Genomic DNA, 14,370 nt, shown 5'->3' with positions numbered 1-14,370 from the left:
TACATATATGTATATTTAAGTATATTTGCAATCGTATATGTGAAGGCACATGCCGTTGATGGCGGTGGTGGTTCCAAATAGGGGAAAATTTTAATTATTAACCATGAACACATCGATGACCAGCAAGAAATATGTACAAGTATATGGTATTTCAGAACTTTTTTTTCAATTTTGTAAAGTAACTTCAGTTATAAAATTAACAGGGATTTAGGGATGTTAGTAATGAGGGATTTCCAGATTTAAAAAAAATGTCATTTTGAAAAAACGTGTTAGTCGGCTTTCAGATTTTAATTGACGAAACAAAATTTTGAATTAAACTCTTTTGGTTAATGGGTGAGTTTTTGTTAAATTTGCTGCGCAGTGTTAATGCATTTCGTATTCAAATCATAATTTTAGCCATTTATTTGAATTATTCAATTATGAATCTTGAAAATTTTGGAAATTATAACGCTTACATTTAATAGTTACTTTGCACAAAAAACAGAAAAAAACAAGAAATCGAAAGGAAAGTATCCGAAGTATTGCTCTAAATAGCTGAACCGTGCAAATGGTTCTGCACCAACAAGTCATCAATTTTTGTGTACAGTTTGAAATTATAAGTTATTGCACGCACATTACAATTTTTAATAATTTTTCTATTTTTTGCAACTAACAAATATTATAATGAGATACTTTTGTGTGTCGTTTTTATATAAAACATTTGAAATTTAGTCTGTCTGATATTAAGCACTCTATAATTCCAATCGAAGAAAAGTTGTTTGCAATACTATTTAAACTGGGTGGCTCTATTCATGCTAGATCCATTCCATATCACTTGAACGATAATCGTCCTCGTCGTCGTAATATTGATAATATTTAGTACCCTTACCTTGTTGGCCGATGTTTGTGCGCGGCAATGTAGCGTACGGATTGACAGCCGGCCTTTGCGGCGGATACGCAACCGGCGACTTCGGGGCAACGGCTGGAGCAGCTCCAAATGGCCTAGCATAGCCCTGATTAACCTATAAAAAATAAACATAGTTAGCAATCTTGTGAGAAGTTAGCTAACAGATAAGTCCATGTTTAAATAACTGTTTAAGTATTTGAGCAAAGATAGACTCATATTAACAAATAGTAAGTTCATAAAAAAGCAACAACGAAACTAGCGCTAAACCAAGCACATGCCTGCAAATGCTCTGAGCACGTGATGAACAAAAAGGCTTACCTTATAGTTGATGTTTACACCCTTACCAGGTGGCACAACACTGCGAATTACACTGCCCGTTAAGGTGACATATTCACCAAATGGCTGATCATTCGACGCAGTGTCCAGTGCCGCAGATGGGTTTGCCAGCATTCCTGAAGAGAAATTTGTACTTTTGCCGTGAATACTTTGAGTCGCACCTTCCAATTGCTCACTTTCTCTATTATTGTTGCTTGAATTAATGTTGTTGGCAGTGTTCAACAGAGTCGAGTTGGCGATTGTTGAACTAATTGCAGTACTTGCTTGAGCGGTGGATAAAGAATCCGGTGTAGCTGGCGGAGGTGGGTCTAAAGTTGCTGCTGGTTTTGCAACCTGCTGACAGGAATTAAATTTGAATTGGTTAGCGAACGTGGGCGATAAAGCAACAGCGGCCGAATGTTGTGTGGGTCGTGTTTTTGTTGAACCAATTGTAGTGGAATCACAAGTTTGAAGTGAATGTGTGGCAGCTTGTACTGGTGTCTGTGTCGATTTTTTGCTGGGACTGTGGTATGAATTGATAAGATTGTTTGTGTTATAACTATTGGCATTGTCATTTGGGGTTAGGCCATCATTCAATATATTGGTATTCGAGAGAGTGTTGTTGTTGTTCTGTTTGGTTAGGGTAAGCAACTTGTTGGAATACTCTTTCAAAAACTTGTTATAATCTCCACCTGATAACGAATGTTTGCCATCGCCGCTGTGCCCAACTGAGCTGTCATGACTAATACCCCCAAAGCCATCCCCGCCAACTCCGCTGTCAAACTGATTTTGAGAGTTCATGTCATATTCGTTTTGCTGTCGCACTTGACTACATGGAGGAAGTGGTGGAGGAGGTGGTGGTAAGGCTGCTATCTGTGTGACCGCATTATTATTGGTCTTCATGCCACACGTTGAAGAAGACGTTGAGGAAGCTTGATGCGAATTCAATGGTGAAGTCGAAACGTATCCACTGGACATTTCATCTACAGTTCCTTCCATCATAACCTCAATTTGTGACATATGACCTGGAGATGAGGCGGGCAAACTATTCGACGCAGATGAAAGCGACGGGAGCCTATTCAGCTCTTGTGTTATTTCAGATCCATTATCCATCCCTAACTGCTGTAGTGATGTAGGTGAGGGAGGTGGCGGTAATGGCAAGTCAATGTTATTCCTTTGTAAACCATCTTGAGATGGCGCCGTCTGCGTGGGTTGTTTATTTACCAGTAGCGACGTGGAAGCAATGTTAGTTGATTAGTAAGCATACGGCAACCAACAAGATAAAAAATACAAAATGCGTACAAACAAATTAAAACACAAATTCGAATTAATTAATTGTTTTTTAGGTTATGATATGTGAATTTAATTTATATAGTTTTTCTTTAAAATTCTGAAAAAATCTATCTCTTTTAAAGTGATGTTCATTGATGGAACTTTAATACTGATCCACCATCAAAATTTTGCATTCTAGTTAAGGCATTTTCTTTCAGCAGAATATTAGTGCGTCGGAAAATTAATAATTTCAGCAGATACCACAAAATCGTTTATCCCCAAATAAATATTGGCGAAAAAAATGATGTTCCAACAATAATTCCCCAGCTTAAAATATAATATGTAACCTCAGTAATTTAATTCCGCTTATCGAAATGTTAATCAATATAAAATGGGCGCTAGTAAAAAAGGAGAAGAACCAAACATTGTACATATGTCAATACTGTTCGAAGTATTACGCGAGTATTACCTTTATTTAAAAAACGCAAAGAAATTTGGGAAAGAATTTTCTGATTTTCATTTACATATATATCCCATACATTGACCGATATTTTCGATCAAAAGTCAACTATAGGTATTGAGGTCCACTAATCGGTACTTGGCGCTAGAATAGGTTTAGTTGGATTTGAACAATGTTTGGTCATAAGGTGCATACTTCAAGGGCATTATTCATGCAAAGTTTCATGCCGTTATATTAACTGGTACATTATTTGTATACTGGAATGTGAACGAATTAGGCGAAATTTCGATGTACTTCGATTTCCGCCATTTTCGAAATGTGTATTAGAAATATTAAAGGAATTTTCGTACCGAAGTTAGTTGAGATAGTTCGAGCATTGGGAGGTCCCACACCCATCGTATAATTTTAACACTGGCTCCTATGAAGGGCTCCTTTTCCAACGCGATTGTAAATAAATATTAAAATAAATAAATCTTAATGAGATTGGTTGCTTTGTTTAGCTTAATTTAGTGCTTAGGTATGGCACTTTATACGTTTTCGATTAATGGCATTTTGTGAGCGTGGCAGTGGTCTGTGCCTTGAAACATATCTACCAAATTTTCAGCATGTACGGACGGTCATATAACCCTATATCCATCTCTATTAGTTTTAGGTGAGGTAGTTCAAAGTCGGACAAGCAGTTCATAAGGTATGAAATTTAAACCTAAAAGTGAAGCTATTCCAATTTTCTTTACGAGTCTTTAAGCATGTCAACCACTTTTATTGAATTAACTTTTAATGTTTCGAACATTATTACTCGATATTCGGGCGAAATGCAATTCCACTATCAAGTTTGGTTAACATAGTTTAATATTTTAAGAGATCGCTAAGATACGGGCCCACACGAACTATGCGAACTACATATCGATCACTGTCGAATTAAATTAAAAGACTTCCTTTTTCTTTTTGCAATGTAATTAAAAAGATTTCTTGGAATTTTAAACAACGTTCAGCCCGTTCAATAATATTGCTGTTAAGAAGTCATGTCGCAGCAGCAAATTTAAGATTTCGAAAACTATTTCGCCCTTGACATACAGTTTGAGTCTCGTAGCAGACTACTACATGAGGAAATATCAAATCATCATAAGTCGGTTCACTCAATTTATCATTTTAGTAATTTTTAAACCTTGCTTTATAAAGTTTGTTAACACTGTTAATAAATTCTATCATTCTTTTGTATACATCACCGCTGTTTTTTCACATATTAGATAGATATTGTGAGGTTTTAATATTATTATTATATATATATATGTATATATATATAATTTGATATGAATTGGCGGAGGCGTTTCAATAGTCTTTTCCATGGCAAAGTCACTTAGTGGCATGAAACAGTAGTCCAAAAGTTGCGCACAGTACAACATGATCAATTTTGTTCGTGATAATCGTAGTGTTATGTAATGGATTTCTAAGAGACTGAAAATTTGTCTACAGTTATTGTCGCTTGAAGCATCGCACTTGCCCAAAAATCGTTGATTTACGTTTGAAGAGAATAAGCTAATAAATGTCGTTATTTGAAGTAATTTTAATCGTTAACGTTTCAAAGAAAAAGTTACTGCGATTATCGATTGTTTTCTCGGCAGCAGTCCGTATGAGTGCGAACCACCATTCGGACAGGTTGTATAAAAGCAAACTAAAAGTTCGCCAATACTTCCAACTGACAGTTCACGATTTAATTGTCAATACTCGTAAGTGCCAACGAAAGCGCAAAGTACAAAGGCGGCAGTATGAGAATATTACATGAAGGGCGCAGATACTTAAATCTATTTTTGCTTTTCTGACACAAAACTTTCTTCACTGACTGTTTGTGCTTCTTAGCCGAAAAGGTTATTTTTAAACAGCAGGATATTGCATGAGGTATCGCTGATTATTACAGTATGCTTACATATCTGCATATTTGCAATGTGTACGTATTCATGGTCAAGTAGATCATATGTTTACAATTATATTATGGGATTTGGTTATTCATGCTTCAATCCTGGTCTGCCTCAATTACGGCCCAACTATCAGTTAAAACTATAACACATAAAGTCACTTAAAGTTTGGCGAATATTTGGAATATTTCATCATAACTGTTATTAATTTAGTTGGAGAATTTTTTCTAAAGTGTTTGCTTATTGAAATTTTCTGGAAGAACTGTAGACAAAAGATTACAATGACTATCATTTTATGTGCATTACATATATTATTATAACACAAGTTATTACCAAATAAAAAATCTATTCATATACATATGTATATATATTGTTTTACTAATTTATTTATTATTTTGTTTATTTTTTAAATATTGCGGTTCGAAATAATACACGTTGTAGTCAAGTCAAGTAAAAAATCTGTTTTTACCATTCTTAAAAAGTCACAAAACATATGTTCGAAGAGTGGAAATCCAACAGTATTCTCACTGCCGTTATAAAGATCAAAAAACAGCTGTTATTGTCATTCAAGAATTCACATCGCTTAATATTTATCAAAAGAAAAGATTGTCATATCGTATTTTGAAATAAAAAGACGGCTTTTTTTAATATTTTCCTTATAATAGAAATAATGGATCCATTTTTTCAGTTGTTAAGTCGATTTTCAGATGAAATTAGATTCATTGCTTTAAAAAAAAATTGTTTGTTTACATTTTTTTCCCTTTGTAGTGTCTAAATGAGCTGTGATAATGTAACAGATTTCCAGTGCTGACAAGTAGATTGCGCAAATTCAGAGTCGCACAGAGAGATTTAGCGTGGATCAGTTTGAAATCATTTCAATGAAGTGATTTGGAACTGTCATTTTTGTATGGCGAAATCTTTAGAAATTTTTAAGATTAATGGGATAATCCATTCAACAGCCGAAGTCGTGTGATCAAGTGGGGTCATGGTATTAGAGATAATTTTAAAATCTGTTATAATTGAGCTATTTTTTTAACAGCGTACATTAATCGACAGATCTCAACTAGATATTGTGGAAAGGTATTTAGCCATCTGTATAAGTTCTGATTGAAAAGTTGGTTTTAAATTGATCTTAGCCCAACTTGAGGCAGCTTCCGAATAAATTTCGAATGACTAGTAGACAAGTTGTTTCACTTTAATGTAATCACATTTTAGGAATACCATTTACCATTCGATTTTTCAAAATCGAAAATATATTTGGAGACGAAAACTAATAAATATCATTGATGCAACTAGACTCAAAAACTTTGTTCCAATTAGGTTTACTTAATATGAGGCATTCAAGGGAATTACTTAATGTCTGATTTAAAAATCAACGACCAAATTATCTTGAGAACTTACAAGTTATGGAAAACCAATTCCAAAATTATAGGCAGGCAGGTATTATCAGGATATTATAGATTATCCTATTGTTATATTTTCAATTTTCCAACTAATTTATGTAGCTCCTCCCTTATGTGTTTTAAAAGGCGCCCATGTGCATACTCTTAATGAATATGCATGTACTTTTTCACTTGGCTCACTAGATGGTAGGCTATTGGGCATTTAGTGCGAATGAGGGGAATGAGATCGCTGTGTTTTGTGAATTTCCTCGATTTTCGTATTTTTAAAAATAAACTTATTTAAATTTAGCGCTTCAATATAAGCAGGTGCCAATCGAAATGAAGTCAGTAAGCCATTAAAAACTATTTACACTCAATTTAATTAATGGCTTACCATTTTGGCATGAGAGTAAGCACATACATATGTATATATGTGTGTATATATAAATTATGCAGCTTTTGAGTGCATTTGTTAGCTAATTATGTAATTCAAATCGCACAATACTGCCTCATGTCTCACCATCATTACACTCATGTATACTTACTACATTTATCTACATATGTAGATATGTGCAAAAACATTTAAAGAAAACACATATTTATTCCAAAGAAAGTTGCATGAATATGATGTATCAAAATCGGAACATGGCCATGCAAAAGTCAAAGCGAAAAATAAAAATATAAAGTTGCAAACACAATAATTCAACACAAACACATACATAAATACATACATACATACTTATGTATGTCCCAAAGTAGGCGCAATAGGCTACACACCAAAACGATAGCATTTAAAGTTCAAAGCGGCTATTTTATTTCAGTGCGTTAGTTAAGCTTTTAGACAATTTGCAGGAAACTAAGCTAATTTAAAATAAAAACTGGAAAAACATTTTATAGCCCGTATATAAATTTGTATAAGAAAACTGATCTTTGAAAGGATAAGTCGCTCGTTTCCAACGCGTGTTTTGGTGTGTTTGTATGTATGTACTCGTATGTGTTAGCGCGTATAGGCAATCACGACAAAAATGAACAGCCAGAGATAATGTCTATTTACTTAGTATATGCTTACCGGAGCTGTAGGTGGAGCAACGCTTCCTCCATTAGCCACGGGGATTTCGCTAAACCCGTGAGCATTTAAAGCTGAGGAGATGGTGTTGGCACTTAGCTTTGTGTTACTGAAAAAGTAGATGATTCAAAAGAATTCGTTCAGTTCATTAACCAATACAATAAAGAAATATGTATGTAACTATTAGCAAATGATTCAAAAAAATTTTTTTTTTTTTTTTTAAATTGCATGGTCATATGTGTTCTGCGACTTTTGTCGAACAAATATGCGCGATTAGCGATAATTATCTTCGAAGTAAACATGACTATTCTCGACCATAAAATTATCGAACGGTTTGTGAACAGAATCAAACAGTATGTATCCAATGTTTGGTGTGCCCAAAAAATAAGGTGACATTGTATTTATTTTGAAAATTCTTTATTTATTCTTCCAAATCAATTTCATCCCCTTCAAAGTAATCCCCTCCCGATGCAATGCACTTATGCCAACGGATTTTCAATCTTCGAAACACTGGTTGTAGTCACTTTCCGGAATGGCCTTCAGTTCCGTCTTCGCTGCGGCTTGAATCTCCTCTATCGTATAAAAACGGTGGTGTCCCCGGAGCGGTCCTTTGAGCTTGGTGAACAGCCAGAAGTCGCACGGCGCCAGATCAGGTGAATATGGTGGTTGCGAAACGATATGGGTTGAGTTTTTGGCGAAATGATCACGAATTACGAGGGCAGTATGGGATGGTGCATTATCGTGGTGTAAAAACCAAGAATTGTCTTTCCACAATTCCAGCCGTTTTAGGCGGATCGCGTTACGCAAACAACGCATAACATTCAAATAATATTCCTTGTTAACTGTTTGACCGTTTGGAAGGAATTCATAATGCACAACACCACGATAATCGAAGAAAACAGTCAACATGACCTTGATTTTTGGGCGACTTTGGCGCGACTTTTTGGTCTCGGCTCTCTTTTGGTACGACATTCGCTCGATTGATCGATTGTTTCGGGGTCGAAAGCATAGATCCAAGTCTCATCGCCAGTTATAACGCGTTTCATGACACCCTGGTAGTCGGAAAGCATCGTTTTACACACTTCAACGCGACGCCTTTTTTCCAAAAAATTCAATGTTTTCGGTACCAGTCGAGATTTGATGCGCTTGAGGCCCAAAACATCCTTCAAAATGGTATTGGCTGAGCCTTTCGATATGCCAACTTCATCAGCAAGGTCTCTAATTGTTAATCGACGGTTTTTCAACACCAAATCTTTGATTTGTTGAACGTGAGCTTCGTCGGTTGAGGTTGATGGTCGCCATGGACGCTCTTCGTCTTCGACACGTTCACGGCCGGCTTGGACATAGCTTCATCACCAAAGGCTTTCTGCACCATCCTCAACGTATCCGCAGCAGAAAATTGATTCCGTAAACAAAATTTAATGCGAATTCTTTGCTCAACAAATTTCGACTTCGCAAAAAACGAAAAGCTCACTTTTAGCAGCTCACAAAACGACACGTATCTCAAACACTGATGAATATTTTGACATGAAATTTTACATAAATGTGACTGACAGTACTACCAACCTAAAAACAAAAATCAAATGTCACCTTATTTTTTGGGCACAGAGTACATATGCAATAAACTTATTAGAGGGCGGGGTCAAGCCCATTTTTTTATATTTTCGCACCACAGATGCCTCTCCTTAATATGATTCGTTGTGCCACATTTAAGTTCTTTATCTAAATTTAGTGTTTAGTTAATGACACTTTATATGTTTTCGATTAATGGCGGTTTGTGGGTGTGGCAATGGTCCGATCACCTTACTTCGCGCGCTTCGCTCAACTTATGCCTAACATAATCGTACTATTCACAACACCATCACCCATCTTAAGACCCAGCATTCATTATTATCGATTAATATTTGACCAAATAGACCAAGTCCAGTACGCAGTGAAGAAAATATAGCAACCGTAGCTGGGAGTGTACCGAAGACCGTGGATAGTCGATTCGGTGCCGTTTGCAGCAACTCGGACGTAAGACATAAGAAACAAATTGGCGCATTTTACCTGAATATCTTAAAAATGTACAAAATACACTGAGGCCGAATTTTAAATACTTACGGCTTTATTGGTACAGGAACATAGCCATCGGTGCCAGATGGTGGGTTCTGAAGCGCTGCGAGCTTTGCATGGATATCGCAATAGAGTTTGTTATTGTAGTTGTAATACCCCTGATTCTTTAAGGAAGTTCCACAGGTAGCACACTTAAAGCACTCGACATGCAAATTCTTATCCTTGATGCGCACAAACACTCCCCTTCGCAAAAAGAACAAAAATCACATAAATCATTAGTTGAATTAGTTATTTAACATTATTTAAGGTTAAATGTATAAATATCAGCAAAATCTCAATTGTTCGTAAGAAAATAAAAAAAGAGTTGGAATCTAAAAAGTTTTACGACATAAATTTACTTAAGTTGTATAATTACAAAATTCTCTAGATTTCGACATAAATACATTTCATGATTGAATAATAACTAGAATACTTAGATCACAAATGGTATGGTTGGCTTCTGTGGCAACAACAGTTTGCAACTTTCTAAATAGTAACCAAAGTTTAAGCATAACATAATAAATGATTTGACAAACTTTGCCGTCCCGATGTTTGTAACACCCAGAACGAAACGTCGGAAACCCTATATAGTATGTTTATAAATGATCTGCATGACGAGCTATGTTGATTTCGCCACGTCAGTCACCGTGTACGTACGTCTGTCCCTCAGTTTTTTTCTCACCAAGGGCCTGCTTATTTGACATAACGGCCGATATCGGACCCCAACAGCATATAGCCGCACGATCGGAATTAAGTGCTTATATTGAAAGCTTTTCCATTTAACGAGATATCTTCACCAAATTTGGCATGGGTTATTGGCCAAGGCAACGTTGCAATCTCCGTATATATTTTTCAGATCAAGTTACTATGGCAAATATCTGCCATACGAACTGCCCATGAACTGAAGGTCATGAATATTTTGTAAATATTTCTAAAGGGTATTTTTAATTTTGACCCTAAAATATCAGATTACTTCAATTTAAATTATTAAGTGAAGTTACTAATGGTATAAATCTTACCCGGCAAATCAATCATCAAAATGTATCTAAAATTTATTTAAAGAATGAAATACTAGCGGGTTTGATAAATTGATTGCCTTTAAACCCACAGTTTTTTTAACGAAACCTTTTGAAAACTACATGCACTCGACTATTGTATAAAATATTATGTTATTCCACAATGGCATGTTATGTTATTTAGAATTGCACGAAGTTTTGACGCGATTTTTGAATGTGTGAGATGGGTTTGACTGCAGAAACTTAAATCTATGTGCCATAAATAAATATATTCATATACACTGCTTAGCTTAAACATTAAACTTTCATGGCTTATATTAATTATTCATCTCCATCTGCGTCGATGCTGCGCTGCCAGCGCGATTTCCAAGTGATATTTCCAAGAAACAAAAAAAAGTCCGGGCGGCCACATCTGGGTTGTAGGACGGCTGAGGAAGCGTTGCGATCCGGTCCTTGGTTAGGTAGCTGTTCACAAGAAAGGCGGTGTGAGCCGGGGCGTGCAAATTCCAATCGGCTGCAATGTCTTGTCAGACCCGATTGACCCTTCGTTTGAGTCTCTTGAGGACTTCCACGTAAAACTTGGCGTTGACGGTTTGTCCAGGAGGAACAAATTCATGGTGAATGATGCCTTTGATGTCAAAAAAGACAATGAGCACGTTTTCACTTTGGATTTGCTCATTCTTCCCTTCTTTATCAGCGATCTCTTCCCGGCCCGCAACACACCACTTCTTGCTAAAGCAACATCTGGGTACGCCAGGTTGATCATATTAAACGTCTCTGTCGCAGATATACCGAGTTTCACACAGAATTTAATCGTGTATCTCTGCTCTAATGAACGCTGCATTTTCGGTTTGCACCACTCACAGCAACACGTCACGCGAAACTGGACTGAACCTGACTCTCCCGGTGTTCGGTGACAACTGACTAAGCGCTCGTTCGTTAGCCAGGAACGCCCTCTACCGTATCCAGTCGGTGCGAACATTCTCCGCGGTACAGTCGCGGCGGAAGAAAATCAGTCCTATTACTTTCCGGACAAAGCCTGTGTACATTGTATAATGTACATAGCTGTGTACGTTTGGACAAATGGAGATGTATAGTAAACGCGTACTGGTAGACCAGAATGAGTTACACATTAAACTTATGGCCATATCTAGTAATCTAAATATTAATGTTGCTGATTTATAAAAAAAAACATATTTGCAGCCTATAATGACAACGCATTCGCAATTTTGGGAGATACAGGTACATATGTATGTATGTATATCTACGAATGTAACCTAAGTTTCCGCGATTACACACTCGAAGTACATCAAAGCGCTTACACAATGCCAACACCACATAATGCACATGCCGGATGACCACTGGCCGACAATGGGCGCGGACCGTCGTCGTGCTGCAAGGCAGCGGCGGCCGCTTCCATTTCCGCTTTGTATTCTGGTCCTTGCAATGCCGGGCACACTGGCATAATGATGACGCGCGGATCGGCGGGTTCAGAAGATGAAGGCTTTGCTGGCTGTGCTAGGCTGGGCCGCTGTGCCGAGCTCGCGGCTAACTTATTTTCTTGCAAATTTGTACCAATGGACTCATCCTGTGGTTGTTCCTCTTGTATAACCTGTTGATGTTTGTGAGATAATGGTGTACGACGCTCGTTGCCGCCGATGGCGTGGCTTTGAGTCCAATAGAAATTTGCCGGAGCCGGTGGTTCTGTTTGAATTCATTCAAATATTGTTTAATAAAACACAACTTATTATATGATATATGGTGCAGTAAGTATATGTGTAGTCGTGAGGGTGACTTTTCAATGATTTTTATTCTTCTCTACCCATCTGTATCCTATTGAATAGATCTAACTCACGAGCTATCCTGATAAACACCTCAATTACATAAAGAAAGACACTCCTAAGCTAAATTAGAACACGAATTGGTTTTGAGTAAATGCATTTGAATACTTTACATATATGTATATACGATTTCATGCATATTATAATAAAAAACTTATTGTTAAATAGAGTATGCACAGAGTTGATGCAAAGTGTTGGTTTATGCAGGTACATTACTATTATTACATACACATATGTTCTTATATAACATAATCGTATTCAAGGTTCGAAAGTATTTACCAAGGCACAACTTAATAGATGCAGTTATTACATATGTATGTATATCCTTTTTTATATAGAAGAGTACAAATTTACATACTTTTAAATATATGTATAGAGCAAAGGTAGTGAATTAAATATGAATGAACTATAACTTACGTTATGAGGCGTTCACACTCGTGACAAATATTTTGGCCTGTTGGTAAACCACCAGTGCTTGGAGGTTTCGGCGAATTTACCGGAGCGCTTACGTGCTTGGTGGCAGATGGTTGCTGATAGTGTTGTTGTTGTGGTGGCTGATAATGTTGTTGTTGTGGTGGCTGATAATGTTGATGAGGCTGTACCTGTGGCTGGTATTGTTGTTGTTGGTGTTGGTGTTGGTATTGCTGTTGGTTGTCTTGGTGATGCACTGTGTTTTGTTTATTTACGATATAAAATAGAGATTGATGATGAGGCGTTGGTTTGGTAGTTTGAAATCAGGCAAGTTTGAGTAAAAACATGAAACGAAGAACATAAAATATAGCACAAATAATACAGATGCGACGAATGACAAAAGTTCTAGTTAGTTACGTCCGGAAGATTAGCAAACACAAATTGATTTAAATCCTATTATTGATTTAGTGCAGAAGGAACAATGCATAATAAAGCTGTCTCACTATGCGAATATATTTCACGACACCTATGTACATCAACTAACATAAAATAAGGAATGCTGAATGTCATATTATCCAATCCTAAGTTGGACAATGGTATTTTCCGTCTGCTCATTATAAATAAATAAAAAACTTTTTAGATAGAAACGATATTTATGTCAAAAGGATGTGTATAGAGAAAATATGTCATATATAAACATATGTACATATCTCATATATAATACCGAAAATGAGATATACTACTGTGATCAAATTGAAAGGTGAATTTTTAATATATTTTTCGCGTATTTTTCGAACCGGTAAAATTTTTTTTCTGTAAGTTGGTACGAGACTTGCTATATATATTCTGGCCTAGGGCAACAATAAGTGTTGCCAGGTGCAATCTGACATTTCCATTGGAAAGTTTGACATTTTTTAGCATAACATCACTCAGAACGTTTTGTCATTTAATCGTGAATTGTTCTATTTACAGGGAATTAAAAAATTCATCTCGGCCAAAAAATGGAATTAACTCGTGAACATTTTCGTGCGATCATTTTTCACAACTTTCGACGTGGATTATCACGACAAGAGTGCATCGATGAACTAGAATCTTTGTATGGCTATGAAGCACCATCCTATAGCACTGTGAAAAACTGGTACAACGAATTCAATCGTGGCCGACGCTCGCTCAAAGACGAATTCCGTGGAGGTCGTCCAAAAACAGCCGTTGTGCCAGAAAACATCGATGCCGTACGTGAACTGTTAATGCAAGACCGTCATTTAACATACCTTCAGATAGAGGCATACCTATACATTTCTCCCACCAGCATACACTCGATATTGCATGAACACCTGGCCGTAAAAAAGGTTTGTTCTCGTTGGATCCCGCACAATTTGACAATCGCTCAAAAAAGGGCTCGTGTGGATTGGTGTAAAGAAATGCTGAAACGTGTCGTTTTGAATTCTCCGATTTTTACTATGTCTGAATTTATTGAACAAAGAAATGCGTCAATGCACCATCTCATACTGCATTGGTTATTCGTGATCGTTTCACCACATGTTCAACTAATATCGTGCCGCAGCCACCGCATTCGCCTGATTTACCATCGGGTAACTTCTGGCTATTCAGCAAATTCACAAATTCACCCTTTGACTCCATCACGACGGAGAATTTTTCCAAGTGGTCTGACGACTGGAAAATTCGAAAATTCGTTGGCATAAGTGTATTGCAG

At 36.6% G+C, this 14,370-nt stretch overlaps 2 protein-coding genes across 22 annotated transcripts in view; one reads left to right on the top strand and one right to left on the bottom strand.

Annotated features, from left to right (window-relative positions):
- Positions 1–14,370, top strand: part of LOC120771970 (putative sodium-coupled neutral amino acid transporter 11) — a 550,765-nt gene that overhangs the window by 99,651 nt on the left and 436,744 nt on the right. The window lies entirely within an intron of this gene.
- Positions 1–14,370, bottom strand: part of LOC120771962 (PDZ and LIM domain protein Zasp) — a 51,049-nt gene that overhangs the window by 10,111 nt on the left and 26,568 nt on the right. For 13 of the 19 annotated variants that reach the window (XM_040100278.1, XM_040100279.1, XM_040100282.1 and 10 more), the window contains 5 exons: positions 11,727–12,108; positions 9,398–9,592; positions 7,298–7,403; positions 1,205–2,404; positions 869–1,001 (listed from right to left, as the gene is read on the bottom strand). In XM_040100278.1, coding sequence (XP_039956212.1) covers positions 869–1,001; positions 1,205–2,404; positions 7,298–7,403; positions 9,398–9,592; positions 11,727–12,108 — 2,016 coding nt within the window. Of the gene's footprint in view, positions 1–868; positions 1,002–1,204; positions 2,405–2,432; positions 2,475–7,297; positions 7,404–9,397; positions 9,593–11,726; positions 12,109–12,662; positions 12,913–14,370 lie in introns of those variants that run through there. The other 6 variants (XM_040100287.1, XM_040100296.1, XM_040100283.1 and 3 more) reach the window with 5 other exon arrangements.

The sequence above is a fragment of the Bactrocera tryoni genome, chromosome 3 (genome assembly GCF_016617805.1).
Source record: "Bactrocera tryoni isolate S06 chromosome 3, CSIRO_BtryS06_freeze2, whole genome shotgun sequence".
Taxonomy (NCBI): Eukaryota; Metazoa; Arthropoda; class Insecta; order Diptera; family Tephritidae; genus Bactrocera; species Bactrocera tryoni.
This window is presented reverse-complemented; position numbering and strand designations above follow the sequence as displayed.